Here is a 19,866-nt window from a genome sequence, read left to right on the forward strand (position 1 = left end):
TGAACATGTCAATGTGGGGCGGTGCATTCTAGTGTGCCCACTACCCAGCACAGGACACAGCTCACAGTTGGTGCTACAGCAATTTATGATCTCAATCACATTGCCATGATCTTCTTTGCAATGTTGCACCAACCAAGCTTATGGCCTTGTCCCCTTACCCAATCATGGGTCGATGGCATGCACTAGACTGAATGCCATCCTCTCCAGCTATAAATTCAACGCAAAGTGGCCTCCAAGCACCATCTCACTTCATCCATCCACAAACACAAGCATTGCAAACTCAAGGTAGAGTTTTCAAGCTTCCATTTCAATTATTCTTGCAAACTCAAGGAAGAGAAATGGCCATGATCAGCGCCAAGAGGATTGCTCAGCTAGCAAAGAAATGGCGAAGGATGGCAGCACTGGGGAGGAAGAGGCTTACAATGTCGTCGACGGCGATGGCGACGGAAGAAGCCCAAGGTTGCTCCACGGCGGTGGCCGGCAAGGGTCACTGCGCCATCTACACCGCCGACGGCGCGCGGTTCGAGGTGCCATTGGCGTACCTCGGCACGGCGGTCTTGGGCGAGCTCCTGACCATGTCTCGGGAGGAGTACGGCTTCTCCGGCGACGGCAAGATCACGCTGCCGTGTGACGCCATGGTGATGGAGTACGTGTTGTGCTTGCTCGGAAGAAACGCTTCGGCAGAGGTTGAGAAGGCGTTCTTGAGCTCCATGGTGATGCCGTGCCACTATGCAAGCTGTGTGACACCATCTCTGGGAGCTTGTCAGCAAGTTGCTGTTTGCAGTAACTAGCATTACCAACTGTTGTTTGTTTGACAGTTAGCAGTATTGTGTGTAGAGTAGTTCAGACGTAGATAGAATTGAAAAGGAAGCTGTACAATCTCTCAGATGATCAAATCATAATGAAATGGTTCGCATTCCTCATTAACTGAGTCCAAAGTTGTACTCTGAAAATTCTGGCAAAGCTGAAGTGAAACTGGGAGAAACCTGCCAATCCAACACCTACAAGTCATATCCTTTTCATTTTCTTGAATGACAACAAGCAGATCATGGGGTCTAATTTCTTCAGAAACTGGGGCTAATGTTTTCTTCGGATGTAAATCAATTTACAAATAGTGCAGGAGTACCTTCCAGCACTCTGCAGATTACAGTAGGTGCCTCAAATTCTCACTTCAGATAACACATATATATACTTGAATAATATGAATGTAGGAGCAGTTTGAAACAGCAAATCTTTCAGTTCACCAAAATAAAAGGCCCTAGAGTACTGGAAGTAACCTACTAGTATTTGGTATATCATATGGTTCTTTGTAGAAGTAGCAGAAATTTAGCATTATATGCTACATCTTCAATTGCACACTATGGGAGCTTCCCAGATTTGAGCGCCTCGAAGCGTGCAGTAAGAGTTTCGTAGTCCAGAGGCATATTTGGATGAACACGAGAACTAAGGTTTGCCTTCGGCAAATCAGGTAATTCATGGTTTTCTTTCTCTTCATCTTCGGAGTGACGACTTCCTGGATAAGGTTCACTTCTAGGAGCTGGCCTTTCAATGGATTGTATCTCCGTATCACTTTCGTCCTCTGTCTCTGAATTCAATCCCTCTGAATCATCAAACTTTATCTCTGAGTGTACCTTCCGAGTAGAACGGATGTTCCTTTTCCGCATCCTCCTGGCACTCAATTCCACTTGTTCAGTGTCTTCTTTATCTTCTACGTGGTTTGATTCAATGGAGCTCCCTGTGCGGGACGTCCTCCTCCCTTGGGGGTTTGATTCATCAAAGGCCACTATATCTTCCTTCCTGGACGATCTACTAGAGTTGCTCATTGACTGTCTCTTGCTGGAATGACTAGATTCATGAAAAGAAGTTCTACGGTCCTCAACCTCATCAGATGAATGGGTCTTCTTATTGACAAGATCAGCTGCCGCCTTGGCAGCAGAAGCTGCTCTATTGGCAGATTCTGCAGCTGCTCGAGCAGCTGATGCAGCATCTTTGAATTGCATCGTACGCTCGTCATCATATTCATCAGCGTATCCAGAACTGCACATAAGAACAAGAAGCCATAGTTACACAGGTCCACATAGGTCACATTATATATATATATCGGTTATATATGCCTAAAAACAACTGACAAACCTGTAATTAGATGGATTTATTTGCACAGCATGTGCTGCTGACATAGTAGTTTTCACTGGAAAGTTGGTAGCTTCCACAAATGTGTTTGGTCCTTGCTGCAAAGTAGACAAAACCTATCAACCCAACGTGTCATGCATGGAAATACAAGTATGCACAAAAGATTGTCAGTGGCATACAATCAGCTCTTCAGAAGGTTTGAGAAGCTCCTGCTCAGTCTCGGTCATATCCCAATCGATCTGATGCTCCTTCGCAATCTCCTTGAGAATCTTCAGCTTAGTTTGCCCAGATGGCTTCTTAACTGATAGCTTCTCAATTAGCTTCAGAAGGACAGAAAGTTAACATTTGAGAAGATAGTACATGCAACAGTCACAATTGACGGATTGTGAACAACATAAATGTTGAAACTTACAAGGTTATTAACACAAGCATCTGGCCGTAGGTCAACTGCAGCAGAAACAAAATCTTTGCCATACTTCTTTTCAAAAAGATCGCGGATCCGACCGAGTTCAGGGAGTTCTGAGCACCTTGGGGCGGCAAAAATCAAACTGCAGATACCTTCTTTCAAGTCTGCTGGGCATTCCCTAAAGAAAAGGTTTGACAGCGATACAGCACACAATTACAACCCAGTTTTCAGAACATGCAAAATTGATAACACAAGCAAGTTCCAAAGTACAAACTTCTGCTTTGCAATGATGGGAAGGCGTGTAACAATCAGCTCACAGAAAAGATCAATGATCTCATTCGCTGCCATAATGTTCTGTTCTCTAATGACATGCTCAACCTGTAAAAAGCCCAAAAATAGCTTCATGAGAAATATGATCAGCATCATAAGCATGTTGTTTTTTCACTCAAGAAATACCATGCACATATTCCAATCTGCAACGGTAAATATCACAGAGAAACCTTATGTACTTATCTGTCCATAAGTTCCCTATATTCGAAATCTGAAGAGCTAAACATGAAAGGTGAAAACTGATTAACAGTTCAGAGGTCAAAGAACAGTTTTACTGTAGGATCCTACTGCATAGGAAAACCTGCTATTAACAGTATCCAATTACTTTGGAATTAAAGCGTATTGAAGAAGTTTCCTTATCTGAATTGAATAACTGCTAAGTAAATGAGGAAACGTCAGATTTATGGCAGTCAATCTCTTCCACATTGAAGATACCAACTTATTAATTTGTTTCCTCATTTTGTCCAAATGAAATGACTGAACTCATCATTATACGCCAAAATAACCTTCCTTGCCCTTTTTACCACGAGTTTAGCAATGGAACATAATCATAGTTTCTGATTCGCAGAAATCCGCAGCCAAGAAACTCTCCAACTCTGAAAGTCTCCTGTTCCCCAAGCCCTAGCTCAACTCCTCCCAAATCCCAAATGGAGCAAGCATGCCAATCAAAGCAAATCCCCCTAAAGACTAATCGGAACATCAGAACGCAACCACATTTGGAGGACAACGCCGAAACAAGAAACGATCCTTTACCCTGATCCGGGCGGTGTCCTCCTGGCGGTCGCGGAGGAGCGCGGCGATGTCGCGCCGCATCTGGTGCACCTGCGCCTCCCGCCGGTTCCGCAGCAGCTTCATCCTCGCCGCTGCCATCCTCGCCTCCGTCTTGCTGCCCACATCCAAACCAACCCACAATCACCTCACCACCACACTAAAAGAAGAAGAAAAAAGTACTAAAAGAAGAAGAAAAGAACCATTTGGATGCGCTGAACGAGCCGCGGAGCAGCACGGCGGCGACGGCCGCGCCGGCGATCCTCCTCAGCGCGCGCCCCGGCGACTTGGACCCCGCGGTGGCCATCATCGTGGACTACTACTACTGCGTGCGAAGGCGAAGGCGGAGGCGAATGCGAAGGTGGGAAGAGGAAGAGATGGGGGCTTCGGGTTTTGTTTCTTTTTTTTTCTCTCTCTCTTTCTCTTCTTGCACCGGCCGTTGGCAACGGTCACCTTTGACTCGGCAACAGATGCGCCTCGACGAGGCGCCGGGTGTGTGGGCCCGGGATGTCAGCCACACGGACGGACTAGTGCTTGCCGTGTTGCATGGGCTTGTGTCCGCACGGTGGGTGTCTGGATGGTGGGGCCGGATTGTCGGTCGGGAGATGCGGGGTGGTGGGCGGGGCCCAGTGAGTTTCCCGTTGGAGTGGGCCCCACCAGTGCTCGGGGTTGTAAAATGGACTCGGCTCGGCCCAACTACTATCATGGACTGCACTGAATTGGATGGGCCATCCAACAATTGGGCTTAGCATGTCCATGACGCTTACTTTTCTTTTTTTTTTTGAATGAGTTCTTGACAGTACTGAGTACGGAGTAGTATTCTGCAGGTTACATTCAGTTTGTGTCTTGTTTGTTCCAACTTTGCACTGAATTTGAATTTGGTTCGTACCAATGCTGCAACGGTTTTCTACCTCGTAGCACATGAGTGCCTTTTGTTTTCTGAATCTCCAAAGCCACCCTTTTCTGAACTTCTGACTGACTGAATCTGAACACATCTGCAACCTTATAAAACCTCAAAGTTATGCTATTGAAGCCAAGCAAACAAACGTGCCTTTAGATTTCTTTTCAGTTAAATAAATCACGCATGTGCGACGACCTTAAGGCTTAAGTTTCTCATCATAAAGATTAAAGCTAGAACAATTCAGACCACGCATGAAACTTTATACTACAGCTCCAAAATGTCACAAAATACAGTACAGTTATGCCTGAAGAAACCAATGCAGCTTTAATTACTCATGTTTTGTGGTCACTCAAGCTGGCCTCCAGGAGATCCAGTTTTAATTACTCCTCGACCCTTTTCCAGAGAATTCAGACAACATCAGGACAACACCCGTGTTGAGTAGAGGCAGAGTACGGCCATCTGAATCAAGATGCGGTCAAGTCAAAGCTCTGCGTCAAACACTGCAGGGGGCTGTAACTGTGAGCTATAAAGGCCTTTTGTAGCAGCTGTAAACAGAAAGTTACTGAGCTTGAATGAACACAAGGTCACATGACCTACTACTTGGTTTACCTCTCTTCAGCACTTTTTCTTCTCTCATCAGGTTCAGGCAGCAAGCAGATAGCTGCAGTGGTGTTCATGTGATTCAGAGGTTGCAAGGAGACGAACAGATCGCGACACAAGTTAGTTTCAGAAAGGCTTTCAGAGTTTCAGCTCGCTCGATTGCCTTTCTGTATCAATAATCTAGGAGTACTGGTGGGTGTAGACGAGCCGGCACTTTCGGACTATGGATTTACTAGAAGGCACCAAAAGAAGAGAAAGGTAAATAAGTGCCTTTGCTGCTCAAAGCTTCAAGAAGTCGTGTTGTGCAGTCTGTCTAGAAGGGTGCAAATGGTTATGCTAATTGCTACCAACACAAAAGATGTGCATTTCCATTGGCAGAAAAGGGGATATTTTGAACTTTGAAGGGTTTTTTTTTAAGTGAAAGACAGGCAATACATTTCATGCATTTCTGTTAATCAAAGCTTGTTCCTTTATTTATTTATTTTTCTCTCGAGATCATCATCCCAGAATATATAGAAATGCAGTGCATATCCGTAGAAAGGCCACCGAAGAGGAACAGAAAATAGACCGAATGGAAACAGACGCAGAGGATCCGGGTCGCGTACGTGGCGAACAGCGAGCAAGCATGAAACTTTGTGCACCCACAATACCGAAAGAGAAAGAAAAATCGCATCCGCGTCTTTTCACACAGGGTTTTGTGAATGTGCTGTTTCCGGCCGCGACAATCTTCCTCGCTTTGCGTGTCTAGATCTCGATTTAACGTGCTCCCTGCTGCTGCCGCTCTTGTTCATCGATCGATCTGACCATCCAGAGTACAACTAGTACGGAGAATTCACTTAACAACCGTCGTTCCGTCAAGCCATTTTTCTTGATACTGTGAGTCTGTGATACTCCTGCTAGTAGTGCACGTAGGCTCACAATAAGGATGTGTTTCACGTTAAAATTATAAGTTTGGTTGAAAATGAAACTATGTAAATTTGTGCCGTGTTTAGTTTCAAAGTTATTCTTCAAACTTCTAGCTTTTCCATCACATCAAAACTTTTCTACACACACAAACTTTAAATTTTTCTGTCATATCGTTTCAATTTCAACCAAACTTTCAATTTAGTGTGAACTAAACATAGCCTTGATATGATGAAAAAGTTAGAAGTTTAAAGAAAAAGTTTGGAACTAAAAGCACGAATGTGTGGTGGCTGCAGTTGCCTGGAGTTGTAGTGGCGGCACAGGCCAGGTACTCCTACCTAGAGAAAATAGTGTGGCGGCCATGGTCAGGCACATGGCCGGGACGGAGATGATCGAGAGATGCTTTTCTCGGCGTGGAGCAACTGTACGGTGAGTTGTGCTCTGCATACTCCGATCCGGGCCCTGAAGAGGAATCTTGTGAACTGCTGCAGGGCATGTAGTACGTACGACGTACGTACGTCCTCCCCTGTCTAGTCTGGTCTGGTCTGCTTCACAGTCGCCCGGCCTCCTCCTTGCCGCGCGCACCGGCGTCGCACGGCCACGATCCCCTTGCCGGCTGGCTGCCGAGCTCTCATCAGCTGTACGAATATGCGTGGCGCCCGCTCGGTAGCATGGCAATCAAACTATACTACTACTCCATCCGTTTCACGATGTAAGTCATTATAGCATTTCTCACATTTATAATGATGTATATGTCTAGATTCATTAAAATCACTATATAAATGTGCAAAATACTAGAATGACTTACATTGTGAAACGGATGAAGTATTACATAGCGTCCATAGACAGCTGCAGTAGCAGTGACATACCGCCACTACCAATACCGTTATATGATAGGACTAAGAATAGCGTGTTGTAACTTAGCGATGAGATCGTTATAGTAGCTTTTGCTATTAACTTTGTTGAGCTGCTATAACTGTTCTTCACATATCGATAGTGGAACTTAGAATCGTGTGCACATTTTTAATCTTTGTAAGAGTAAGTATGTATGTATTCTAAATCTTAAGTGAAACTTAATTTTAGTATTGATATACAATCTAAATTTATGGTAATTTCTTGAAATTATGCTATTGGAATTTAGCGTCCACTATCCATAATCCGCTATTCAGACAATAATTCGATACCAACCTTCTATACATTATTTATTATCTCCATGGCAATTGGCACGACTAGTTCGAGAGGATAGATGGTTTACATACCGTGTGGTGCATTTTCTAACTCTTGGTTTGCTGTCATAGTATATATATAGACTGATTTATTACATGTTTTTGACCATTTCTGGTTGGGACTTCCCTTACTATTTTTGTGTTCCTCCTAAACTTGTTACGTGGGACAGAGAGCGAGAGGTATTCCCTCTATCACAAAATAAGTTAATCGTAGTATTGAACGTGGCATATCATATCAGTATTAGATTAACTCATTATGTGACGGATGTAGCAGTGCGAAGGTTTCCAACAATAATATTATCCCAATGATCATGCGTGTCTGTCGTGTGAGGCAGGGCCAAACCGAAAGCAAATTAAGCATATACCTTCTCTGTCTTAAAAAAATTTAATCCTAACTATGAGCTTTAATATATGTGTGTCTAAATTCGTAGCTAGGGTTTGTTTTTTTTACGGGGTAGTATAATATATTTGGAATAATGCGTTAGCTACAACGATTTTGACGTGTGAGATGAAATCTTGCATGGCGCGTGGTAGTACTAAATTTAGCTCCAACTCCTAAATTTAGCTTTAGGAGTTGGGTTTGTAGTGGAGTAGTTCATTTTGTGAGAGAGCTTCACCCAGCTCCGCTTTCTTTTTAGTTAAGATGAACTTGTTTGGCTGAGCTCCAACTCCAGAAGAGGTAGAGCTCGAACTGGAGCTGTGCTCTAGTGGTACTTCGTCATCTCCTCCTCTCATCTGATTTTCTTTCTCCCTGTGCGTGTCACTGTGTGTGTACATGTACGTGTAGTGCAGGGCGCGCATCGCAAATGAACGTAGCTGTGCTGCTGTGGGTTGGGTACTTCTTGGGTTTGGGTTTTTGGCCCCAACGCGTTGTACCGCGCGCGATCCATCGTGCAATGCGATGCGCGCGCGGGTGCATTCGTGCGAGCGAGCGAGCGAGGCCACCGCCCACCACGTGCCGCAGCGCTGCACACACGTACCTGCACTGCACCTGCATCGATCGGCGCACGCATGCCATGCATGCTGCAGGTGCAGGCATATGCATGCATGCATGCATGCATTCAGATGCGGTGGTATTCCTCACAGATTCGACCGGCCCGGGGGCGGCGCAAAACTGCTTAGAGCATCTACAATAGCAGATTATAAACCAGCTATAAATATATTTTAATAAGATAAAAGATGAGATAAAAAAGCAGCGGACTATATATCTGTAGCCAGCTGTAGCACGAACTTTAAAACGCAATGTACGTATGACATGTGGGACTATATATTAATAGTATAGTAAGCAACTATTGTGTGAATTGGCTATTAGATCGGTTGTAGATGAATTAGAGCTAATAGTGAGCTATACTATTAAACTTGCTCTTAGGCTGTGTTAGTTACTTGGAGGTTGGGAACCCATCTTCCTGCACGGAAAACGGAGCAGTCCATTAACACGTAATTAATTAAGTATTAGTTATTTTTTTATAAAATGGATTAATTTGATTTTTTAAAGCAACTTTCTATATAAACTTTTTTTTTACAAAAACCACACCGTTTAGAAATTTGAAAAGCGGTGCGCGCGGAAAACAAGAAAGAGGGTTGAGAACTATAAGTTCCGAACACATTTTTCTTAGGCTTGCATGAAGTATTAAATATAGGCTAAAAAATTACTAACTATACATATTGCGACTAATTTACGAGATAAATCTTTTGAACCTAATTGCTCCATGATTTGATAATGTGGTGCTACAGTAAACATTTTGCAAATGAAAGTAGGCTTAATAAATTTGTCTCGCGGTTTAATGACGGATTCTATAATTAATTTTTTTATTAGTGTCTTAACACCCCATGCGACACCCTATATAATACCCGACGTGACACGCTAAAAATTTACACCCGTGATTAAACCACCCCCTTACTGTTCCCGCACGCACGGAGGAGCATCGACCCATGACCCATCGATCATTGTGTATATTGATTCGTTTGATTGAAGCAGCAGTTCGTATACAAAACGGGGTAGTAGTGCTATATATACTGCATCTGCATGGTACACATGCATAAACCACGCAGTGTTAGTGTACTGTACGCATGGATTGGCATTGTTGTAGTTGTAAAAAAAAAAAAATTGGTTGGGTGAAAGGTTGGTTACGGGCAAGGGCGTTGGAACTCGGGGAGGGACATGCATGCATTTGCGGACGATTATATTCCTGCCCCCACATGAGCCACAGGATTTCTTGTCCTCTCTGCTGTTTTGTTTTGTTTTACTGGTTGGGGCTCGAGAGGGACCCAACTACTAGTACTAGCCAATTAGCCAACAATCCTTCCCAATGGCAACGGCCCATGCATCCCGATTCCCGAATTGACACAAATTACTCAATTTAATTTCTGGTTTTGTAGTCATCTTTTGGACGAAAATAACTCAAAACAACCATTCAAATCTATGGCCTTTGATTCAATTAAGTTGTGTTTCGCCATCTATCTTCACAGGGCTACAGGTTCGAAAAAGAAGAGGGTAACCGGTCCTGAGCCTTGAGACATCACTGTCCGGCCTCTCTCTCTCTCTCTCTCTCTGCTACAGGCGGTGAGAGAGAGGGGATCCGCTTCCTTCTGCACAATTTTTGGCAATTTAACTCTTTGCAAAAACTATTTTTACAAATGAACCGCTGCCAAAACTTATTTCAAAAATGATTCTTTTGTTCAGCGCTAAATCGTGTTACGCTGAACTTAGACATCTCAACGTCAAATAGCGTGACGCTGAATGTGCGTTGGCACGCTGACTTAGCCTCCCATCTGCGGTGGCACGACATTCAGCGCCAGTTGACGTGACGTTGAGGTGTCTAAGATCAGCGCCAGATGATTTGGCGCTGAAAAAAAGGGTCATTTTCGAAATAAGTTTTGATGACTGTTTATTTGTAAAATTAGTTTTTTTAAGGGTCAAATTGTCAAAATTTGTGCTTCCTTCTGTGTCCATTAAGTTTTAGTCAGTCATGTCCTATTTGTTTACGTTCTGGCACTCTAAAAATAGAAAAAATCAAATTGTATGAACGGTACCTCTTTTACCAGAACATCGCTCGATCGGTCGGAAATTTTCGTCACATTTTTCATCCCTAGTCTATATTATGTTTTCTCTTGTTGATCGGTATAGATAGAGGGTGTAGGCCTAATTTAGCAAAACATTAGAGGGAATGAACTAGTGAGGCTAGAGCTCAGGTTGCTGGTTTGCAGTTAGCTAGTGTTCCCCACTAGCTAAGTTATTTGGTTACACCTGCTCACAAAGGACTCTTTAATTAAGCAACTTCCTTCTATGCATTCCAACAAAATATTGATAAGTTGAGTTTTAGATGGACACACACATGACGAAATCCTTGCTCTACATTCTTCTTCTTCCCAGTCCAAACTCTAAAAAACAAAACACCAAAGCTGATAACTCACCGTCCTACTGGACCGGGAGTTGCACGATCACCACCTAACATAATCCTTGGTCAGAATGGGAGATCGAGCACAGTTGTACAGTAGAGTTTCCATGGACAGTTTATGCAGCTACAGAGCCCTAGCTAGATTCCCAACGCACCAAGAAATCCTCTTCCAACCAAACCCAAACCCAATTACACTGCTCCACTACACTGTTCCTCTTTATATCAAGAACCCATTGCTCCACTGATCTGATCTGATCACCAGCCGGCCGGCCATCCATCCATCAAAACATGGAGCAGATATGATTGCTTTAATTTGTTTGTCTTCCATTTGCAATCGAGTAGTAGTATCAGATCTTTCTTTCTTCTTTTACATCCAGTAATGGCCTAATGGGAGTGGTTAAATTAATTAGGCATGAAACAATACTACTAGTAGATCTGATGCGCGTGCAATTGGTTAGCTGGTCATGGAACTATGGAAGCACAAAAGCGCGTAGGTCTGTATGCAACAAGACAATGCCAACGGGAATGAAGTAAGATGCATGCAGGCATGCGTGATCGCAGGACAGTGATCATTCATGCATCGATCCTCTTAATTAAATAGTACCATTTTTCAGATGCAGCTGTCCTTCAGTTCCCCTCTCAACAATGTGATACTTCCTCCGTTTTTACAATGTAAGTCATTCTATTATTTCCTATATTCATATTTATATTATGAATGTGGAAAATTTTAGAATGATTTACATTGTGAAACGGAAGGGAGTATGTTTTTATTCCAGCATGCATGTTGATGGCACTTGGAATCAGCTCTGGTTCAGTTTAAAACAAATTATTCACCAGATTATTGTAGTGGATCATCTACACTATTATAGATATAAATTAAATATTTTACTAAATAAACTTGATAATGGCTTAAAACAAAGGATCCAAGCTATACCGTACAAGAAAGCTTTTTGAGAGAGCATATTTTTAGGTGTGGAGTAAATAATATGCGACAATAATTCGGTGAAATGGCTGAAAAGAACATGCCCTTAACTAATATGCCTGCAGCTAGCAGAGATCAACAAGATCTAAACCCTCTGTTCTTATGTCATGTGCTAGTTAATTAAGTTAATTACCAGCCGCTTTACAGCATGTCCTTGTCATTGCCAAGTCATCTTCTAAGCATAAGAAAATGACAGGGATGAAAACTTACTCACCAAACCGTTTGTCTTGTTGACAAAAGGCCTGCCAAAAAGCATAGAAGAAAGCACCTCTAAATCTAATTTCTACATCAAAAAAGGCCGATATAATGAATCACTTTGTCGAGTTTTCTTGTGGAAGTAGATATAGTAGATGAACTACCGGAACAAAAAAAAAGTATGACATATTTTTGTCCCCTAATAAAACGGCACAATCCAAACCAAGAAACCAGAGAGGAAAGGTTGGAAAGGAGGCCACAGATTTGAGGTGCAGTCTGTCTCATCAACCTACTCCCATAGATGTAAAAGCCAAATTAAGTCATAACCTATAGTACTTTCCATTAGTGCAATCTCCTGTATAGACAAACTACAAAGAGGGCTTTTCTCATGATGTAATTGCTCATCAATTAAGTAGCTTTAATCCAGACATTTTCATTAGCTATGTTTCTTCTGACATTTCTGGAAATGCCCAACTACCATGTTTCTTGGCCAAAAGGAAGATCCTTGGAGAATGCTGTTAACAGTATACTATGTTCTTTCCATGTTGATTCTCTTTCTTAAGTTGCTGATTAAGGTAGTCCCACCTGATCCACCAAAACTCTTTTGTATGACTTCCTTTTTTTGTGTAATTGTGAAGCAAGTGTTTGCCCAAAGAAATTTCCTGCTGTGTCAATATGGATATGAGATCATAGCTACTAATCAACATTGAGTACAGCATCATGAATAGGAAATAAGTTCCACGCATGATGCTTTGTGATTGATTCAAGGTGTTATCTCACACTCCAGGTGAGACAAATAATCTAACAGCACTTATTAGTTTGTTCTTTTGAGAGATCACACCATGTGTTTCCCCCTCTTTTTGGTGGTAAAGCAAATGAAAAGTTCTTGAGGAGCCATGTGCAGAGAGACCATCAAATACCTTGGAAGAGTGTACAAGCAAGTGGCATGTATACATTTTGGAAGGTACTTGTACAAGTGCAACCGTATGAAAAAGATTGAGAAGCACTTGATTTCAAAATAAAGGAGCCAAAAGAAAAGTGCCCCCCAGATATATCCTGCATTGAAGCCCTGCAGATCTGATGAAAAGTCCCCATCATGCCCATCGTCACCGTCCATGCGCGATCCGACGGTCGGATCGCGCGCCAGCTCGGCAGAAAACTATTGGGCCAGCAGGACAATTGTGACCAACTTCACACTCAGGACCTGGATCCGGACCACATCACACACAGAGCTAAGGAGGGGTCCCCTTCATCAATCATTTGCACAAATGCACCCTGCAGATGAAACGCATTCAATTCAGTAAACTGAACTTTGCACAGCCAAAAAAGAGACTGTATGGATTGGAGCCATACTACCATCACCATGGCAATGGGGTAGATGATAGATCAGTGTATTTATGAACCTTTTTTGTAATGTTTTGGATTGCATGACAGTACTAGCATCCTGCTGTACACATGGACTGATCGATCAATGCTTTTGTATATGTGCTGGATTCATGAAAAGTTTTTGTCAGTGCATGGAGCAGGGTGGCACGTAGGGGATCAGACTCCAGGTCATATTCAGCTCTTCCTTTTGTTTTCTGCACTACAAGCTGAGGATGATCTTCAGCTGCTAGCTAGCTTTTGCTCTCCTGTTTCCATTCCTCTTCTTGGGTTTCCTTTTATTTTCTAGTGATCAGATAAATACATTTCGGTGATGGACATCTTATCTAGATAGATAGATTGGATGTCTGTTCATCCGACGTATAAAGGTAGATCGATGAGTCAAAAAATAATCAGATCAAAACATACACATCAGCTTCGATCAGTTCAAGATATAAAGCTTTAATTGCTTCCAGAAAAGCAAGAGGGGTTCCAGATAATCCTAAAAAGTTTAGGATTCAGTACAAGAAATGTTCTGATGTTCTTCGTTTCCTTCCTGACGTCTCTTAACACTCCTGGAGGCTACTCGTTCTGTCCAAAGTTAATAGTAGAGTAAATGAGCCAATTCATGTGAATTCATATTTCTGAAATCTCACTGAAAAGCACTCTCTTCAGCAAAAACATTTTTTTTTAAAAAAAAGTCTGCTTCATCAGTTTTTGGTGCGTTATAATTTTTTTTCATGGGGCCTGAACCTAAATTATCCAAGTGAGAGAACCCGAAATTTAAAAAAAATGCATCTGATGTTGATAGCTAAAACACACTTCAGGGTACCTAATTAATACAGACAGTAGCTAATTAATACAGACATGTCTGCGTTTTATATTTTATATGGAGAAGACTTCATCTGTTTCTCCTGGTTGACTTGGAAACACTGATATCTGATTGCACAAAGCAGATCAGGCAGGTCTTATATTTTTCTACAGGAAACACTGATATCTGATTGCACAAAGCAGATCAGGCAGGTCTTATATTTTTCTACAGGCGTATCTGGTCCAAGTTGAAGTACAGACATAAGTGCACATCGTATATGACGTATGCATAGTAATTAGAAATGAGTTTAGCTGCTTAAGTCGCCTCCTGGCCAGAACAAAAGAAATGTTTATGACATGATACTATACATGTGCAGTCAGAACAAGTTGGAATTTTCCATTTCTTTTTTATTCTTTTGGAAGCTATACATACCTCAATACTGTAGTATATTTTAGTGAAAGTTTGGACTTCTAGTTAGTTCAGAATATTTAGTAGTACAGCATTGGCAAATTAAAATATGGCGCCAGTTGATGTAGTTAAGATGCCTTTGTCAAAGGTTAAAAAAATTAAATTAATCCTCGATCACGTGCAAACAGGGAACAGAGAACAATACTATAACAGCAGGATGAATCTGTCATGAACACCCAAAACCTGATGCACTCATCATTGTGTGATATTTTTAATTTCGATTTCAGATCCGAAAACCTTGGGCATGATTCGTTGTAATTCGACGAGAGGAGTTCTAAAATGCTTCTAAAACAGTGGACCTGTAATATCTGTTTTCAAATGGAGTTCATACAAAAGAAGAAAAAGGCCATATTATTTTCTACCTTTTATCCGGCTAAAATTCTGGTATTCTCTTCAACTTTCCCAAAAGAAAAGGATTAGATTAATCAAATCAAAACTCCTTGCATATCAAGAACGGTCATTCGTTGGCGAGAAGAAACTTCAGCCGGGTCATGTTCACGCCGTGTTTAGTTCCAAAATAATTTTTCAAACTTCCAACTTTTCCATCACATCAAAACTTTCCTACACACACAAACTTCCAACTTTTCTGTCACATCGTACTAATTTTAAACAAACTTTTAATTTTAGTGTGAAATAAACACAGCCTCAGTTTGATTTGACTAGTTAAAGAGAGGAAAAAAAAAGATTCAGACTTGAGAGAATTTCATTTTTTCTTCAAAGTGGAATCCATGATAGGGACCTGGGGATCTCATTCTTTCTCCATTCATCGACAAGAATCTTCTCTTCTCGCACCAAACCAACTAAACTTATCACAAGTTCCAGGCGACATGTGGTACATGTAATGCATAGAGTTCTCTGAAATCGATTGAACAACTACTGCTCCGTACGGCAGTTGCTAGCTACAGCTATAATGGGCCACTGCAAACTTTCAAGTTTCAACGCTAGTTTGCGTGTATTATACACTTGAAAGTTGAATCTGTTCGGTTTTTAGGAGTCCAGAAAGGAAATAATTCAGCATTTAGATCATACTCTGGTTTGACTTTTGAGTCATTTGAGCAGACAATAGGATAGAGAGTTTGTTCCATCTTCCCATGTCTTTTTTCTTTGAGCAACAATTTTTTTTTTTGCAGGGAACAAAACTGTCGATTGTGTGTCCAACGGTAAAAGTTGGAGTACAATTTATTTTTCTGTAAATTTGGCGGTAGACTTTAAGAAGTTTGATAAAAAAATCATCATATGTTTTAAAATAGAGAGGGTAATTTGGTGTGTAATGATACAAGCCCAATATGTACTAAATCATTTGATCAATCTATCCGCTTTCAGGCTTATTCGGGCTCCATCACTGACATCTACATTATTAATTAGCAAAAAATAATACTTTAGAAAATATCTTTGCCGACGATCAAGAAATAGTCTTTAATCATATGGGCTCGATAACATCGCTAGTTCCACCACTGCCTATCCTCTATCCTGATTAAGGAGTAGTAGTAGAACTTTAATCGACCGTAGAAAATTACCACGATGAATAACAAACCTAATGTTTGGTTAGCATGGCAAAAAAGGGATTAATTCCTTGCCGGTTGGCGGCTTTCACCACCCAAAGCTAAATTAATTTTCCCCACAAAGAAAAAAAAAGCTAAATTAATTTAGCTTTCCTTTTTGAAAAGGGATGCCGGCTTTTATATTCCGGTGGACGGTCCGGATGATCGATGGGGGGTGCGCGAACGAAAGAATGATTCGTGGTCACGTGGTGCAGCGAGGATGTGAGGAATGTTGGTTAGTTTGTTCCTCCAAATGCTGGGTCTCAGGTCATATCCCTCTTGACCCTCAGATCTCACGCAGCTAAAAACATATCTTGTTTTTCAAACCGTTAAATAGTACTTCCTCCGTACACTAATATAAGGGATTTTTATATTTTTTTCAAACCGTTAAATAGTACATCCTCCGTACACTAATATAAGGGATTTTGATATTTTATTTACACTATTTGACCACTCATTTTATTTAAAATATTTATGTAAATATAAAAAAAGAAAAGTCGTGCTTAAAATACTTTGGATAATAAAGGATTAGTCACAAATAAAATAAATAATAATTCCAAAATTTTTTAATAAGACAAATGGTCAAACAGCGAAGCAAAAGTTTAAAATCCCTTATATTAGGGGATGGAGGGAGTATATTTTTTAAAAAAACACTTCCTATAAAAAGTAGTTTTAAAAAATAATTTTAATCTATTTTTAAGTTTAAAATAAATAATATTTATTACCGCTAATAGCTCGTCTGGTTTTGTTTATCTTCCATATTCCTCTCTTCTGAAACACAGACGGACCAATAAAAAAATATAAAAGAAAAACCACCGCACAAAAACAATTAAAAATAATTTATAAGTTAAAATTTTTTATTTATGTTTTCTAAATATAGTATAAAGGCAGATATACACACTCGCTCATATAAAGATAGATAAGCACATCTCAAATAAATTAGACTAGCGTATCTTAATATTCGTGAAGTTATAAACATCCCGCTCATGAAAATGACTTTAAATCAATTTTAGAATTAAGTTTTAAGATTTTATGTTTTGGTTGTAGTAGCTGATAAGTCAATTGAGCTGCAGTTTCTCGGTATTATTGGTCAAGCAAGTACTGAACTGAATATGCAATAATACAAATGAGCTTGCACCGATCGCAAAGCCCAACTGGCTGGTGTACTCCTGTGTTAATGCACAGCTCGTCTGTGCCACTCGTGAGTCGCAGCAGCAAGTATAAATACGCTTCGTACTCTATCTCATCTGTACTTTCTACTAGTGTACACCAACAGCATTTCGACGGCGTAGAAATGGACATACGCTTCTTCCCTTCGCCATGTACGTACGTACGTAGAGAACTCAAGAGATCGACAGCTGGGTATACGCAAAGCAACTATTCACCGCTCGAATCAGTTTTCAGTTTTTCACTCACTCTAGTCACCAACTTCGTTCGTTTGTTTTTTTTTTACTTATCCGTCGCGGCCGAAGCTTAATTTTCAGATGATTGATTTTGAGTTTTTCTTATTTTTTCGCTTTTACTTCAAAATCGCTAAAACACATATATAATTTTTTCTATATAAATTATTTTTGGTTTCTTCATTTATTTTTCTTCACTGAGTTATAACCATGGAACAAACAAGGAGAGGCCTCGTTTTTACTGCCAAGAGTTGATGGTTCTTTTGGTATGTAGAAAAAATATATAAATTTTTAAAGGATTTTAATTCTATAAAAAAATCCTATGAAGACTTTTGAAGGAAATAATTGAATAAATCCCTACGGAATGAACAATTCGAGAGTTATTTTAAAGAAAATTTAGCAATAGCTCTAATCTCCGATTTCTACGTATTTCATGCGATCAAATCAAAACAGTCATTCTTTGTTTTATAATGATCTATTTTGCATTTATATTTCTGTTTTAGAATCTTATGTTTCTTTTTATTTTTCATTTTCTTTCATTTCTGCCGATTCGATCAGAGGGGGCTGGAGTCGAAACGGTTCGACATTCACCGCCTCCGAGTCAGCGAGGCCGTTATTACTGTTACCACTATCATTTTCTACCGCGTCTGCGCACTGCATCGCATCGGCAACTCCTACCACAGTGTATACTCCCTCCGTCCCAAAAAAAAAGCCAAAACCTGAGTTTTCGTGTACAACTTTGACTATCCGTCTCATATAAATTTTTTTTATAATTTGTATTTTTATTGTTGTTAGATGATAAAACATGATTAATATTTTATATGTGACTTGTCTTTTTAAATTTTTTATAATTTTTTCAAATAAAACGGACGGTGGAACATTGGCACAGAAATCAGGATTTATTTTCTTTTTTTTTTAGGGAGGGAGTATGTGTTGTGCAATGCAAGCTGGATGGCCATGATTGCAGCACTGACTGCTGCTACTACTGCCGCCTATTTATGGTGGCATTTCCTTCGCCACGGAGACTGCAGAGTAAAAGCCCTTTTTTTGACTGACACCGCCCTAGCTAGGAGTAACCGAGTACTAGTCCACTGTAAAAATAAACATGGGACTAGTGGTAAAAAAGTCACTGCCATTTCAACGGCGACATTTCTCCATGCACTTCCAAACATAAACCGAGTTTAGTTCTTAATTTTTTTTTCAAACTTTTAATTTTATTATCACATCAAAACTTTCCTACACACAAACTTTTAACTTTTTTTATATCGTTCTAATTTTAACCAAACTTCCAATTTTAGCGTGAACTAAACACACCCATAGTCCTACTGGAGTTTTTAGGCCTGATTTAGTTTCCAACTTTTCCATCACATCAAAACTTTCGTACACACACAAATTTTCAACTTTTTCATCACATCGTTGCAATTTCAATCAAACTTTTAATTTTGGTGTGAACTAAACACACTCTTAGTATTTCTGAACTTGAAAAACTTGTTTTTTCACAAAATATATAAATACTTCAAAATATTTCATGTTGTAACAAATACATGGCCTGTTCACTTTGATGCCAAAAAAAACCTTACCAAAAATTGGCATTGCCAAAATTTTGACAACTTACCAAAATTTTGGCAGGATTTCTTATATAGTTACCAAAATTTAGCAGCAAACTAAATGTAGCTATTTTTCTGGTAACTTTACCAAAATTAGGTAAGGTTGAAAATGGCATCAAAATGAACAGGTCCACAAAGTACTATGTATCCTAAATATAATCCTACAGTGTATTGGTCAATGGTCTAGTAACTATTTAAAATTCATAGGAGGTCAAAGTAAAATGATACTATTGGTCAATGGTGATAATCATTTGAGATCAGGAGAAGTTCTTTTTGTGTGTGTGTGTTTTATTTTTACCCTTGGAGATCGAATGCATAATTGCAGCCTTGCAGGGGAGTACTACTAGTGACGACCAGTGAGCAAACTCGCTGGTTGGCGCGACCCGGTAGCTGATCGTCGTGCGATGCTGAATGGTAGCCCGGCATTGTCAAGTGCGTTTGTCGCTGTAACACACTGTGTTTTAGCAGCAGCTGTTTGCCTTTTCGATCGAAATGGGGGATTCTTATATAGTTATATCAGCCGGCTGGTCGAACAAAAAAGATCATATGCCTTTTCAACCAACAGCAGAGCAAAAGTATATAGTAGTATATGCATGGTTGCGAGTAGTTTACAGGTGATCTGTCCATTGGGATTGGATTGCCAATTATTGCTCATTTTTATGCTGGCTGGTAGTAGTAGTAGTACTAGCTATGCAAAAGTTGTGTTCCTGTATTTTTAGTTTCATAATTAGATCGCACATTTGTAATTTTAGCAATGTGTTGTGTGACGTTCCTTGAACAGTACTATGGAGGTAGTGCCATGTGTTCTCCTTCTATTTGAACGAGCCGGTTTGGCCAA

General features: G+C 40.4%; 2 protein-coding genes and 1 long non-coding RNA gene across 4 annotated transcripts; 1 reads left to right on the forward strand and 2 right to left on the reverse strand.

The window, feature by feature from the left end:
* The first annotated feature begins 128 nt into the window (after nt 1-128).
* On the forward strand, nt 129-927 carry LOC4347766 (auxin-responsive protein SAUR36-like). Its single transcript, XM_015755998.3, has one exon. The coding sequence runs from the start codon at nt 192-194 to the stop codon at nt 789-791; it is 600 nt and encodes a 199-aa protein (XP_015611484.2). The 5' UTR covers nt 129-191; the 3' UTR covers nt 792-927.
* A 243-nt stretch (nt 928-1,170) lies between these two features.
* Nucleotides 1,171-3,997, reverse strand: LOC4347767 (uncharacterized). Its single transcript, XM_015755487.3, has 7 exons — nt 3,838-3,997; nt 3,620-3,752; nt 2,811-2,914; nt 2,543-2,714; nt 2,310-2,450; nt 2,134-2,228; nt 1,171-2,037 (listed from the first exon to the last, which is right to left on the reverse strand). Exons 1-7 carry the CDS (start codon nt 3,942-3,944, stop codon nt 1,359-1,361), a joined length of 1,431 nt encoding a protein of 476 aa, XP_015610973.1. The 5' UTR covers nt 3,945-3,997; the 3' UTR covers nt 1,171-1,358.
* Nucleotides 3,998-12,738: 8,741 nt separating this feature from the next.
* On the reverse strand, nt 12,739-13,479 carry LOC136351907 (uncharacterized). Of its 2 annotated transcripts, none has more exons than XR_010735188.1 (2): nt 13,243-13,479; nt 12,739-13,114 (listed from the first exon to the last, which is right to left on the reverse strand). It is a non-coding gene; the product is annotated as an uncharacterized lncRNA (long non-coding RNA). The 2 variants fall into 2 exon arrangements; XR_010735189.1 differs by having other exon boundaries at nt 13,196-13,479.
* Between the last annotated feature and the right edge of the window lie 6,387 nt (nt 13,480-19,866).

This window comes from Oryza sativa, chromosome 9, assembly GCF_034140825.1.
Source record: "Oryza sativa Japonica Group chromosome 9, ASM3414082v1".
Taxonomy (NCBI): domain Eukaryota; kingdom Viridiplantae; phylum Streptophyta; class Magnoliopsida; order Poales; family Poaceae; genus Oryza; species Oryza sativa.

Excerpts from the sequence above, each read along its gene's own strand:
- LOC4347766 (XM_015755998.3), top strand. The coding sequence starts at position 192 with ATGCCATCCTCTCCAGCTATAAATTCAACGCAAAGTGGCCTCCAAGCA.
- LOC4347767 (XM_015755487.3), bottom strand. The coding sequence starts at position 3,944 with ATGATGGCCACCGCGGGGTCCAAGTCGCCGGGGCGCGCGCTGAGGAGG. Across the intron at positions 3,753-3,837 it reads TCGTTCAGCGCATCCAAATG|CAAGACGGAGGCGAGGATGG; the intron begins GTTCTTTTCTTC and ends GGATGTGGGCAG. Across the intron at positions 2,451-2,542 it reads ATGCTTGTGTTAATAACCTT|CTAATTGAGAAGCTATCAGT; the intron begins GTAAGTTTCAAC and ends GTCCTTCTGAAG.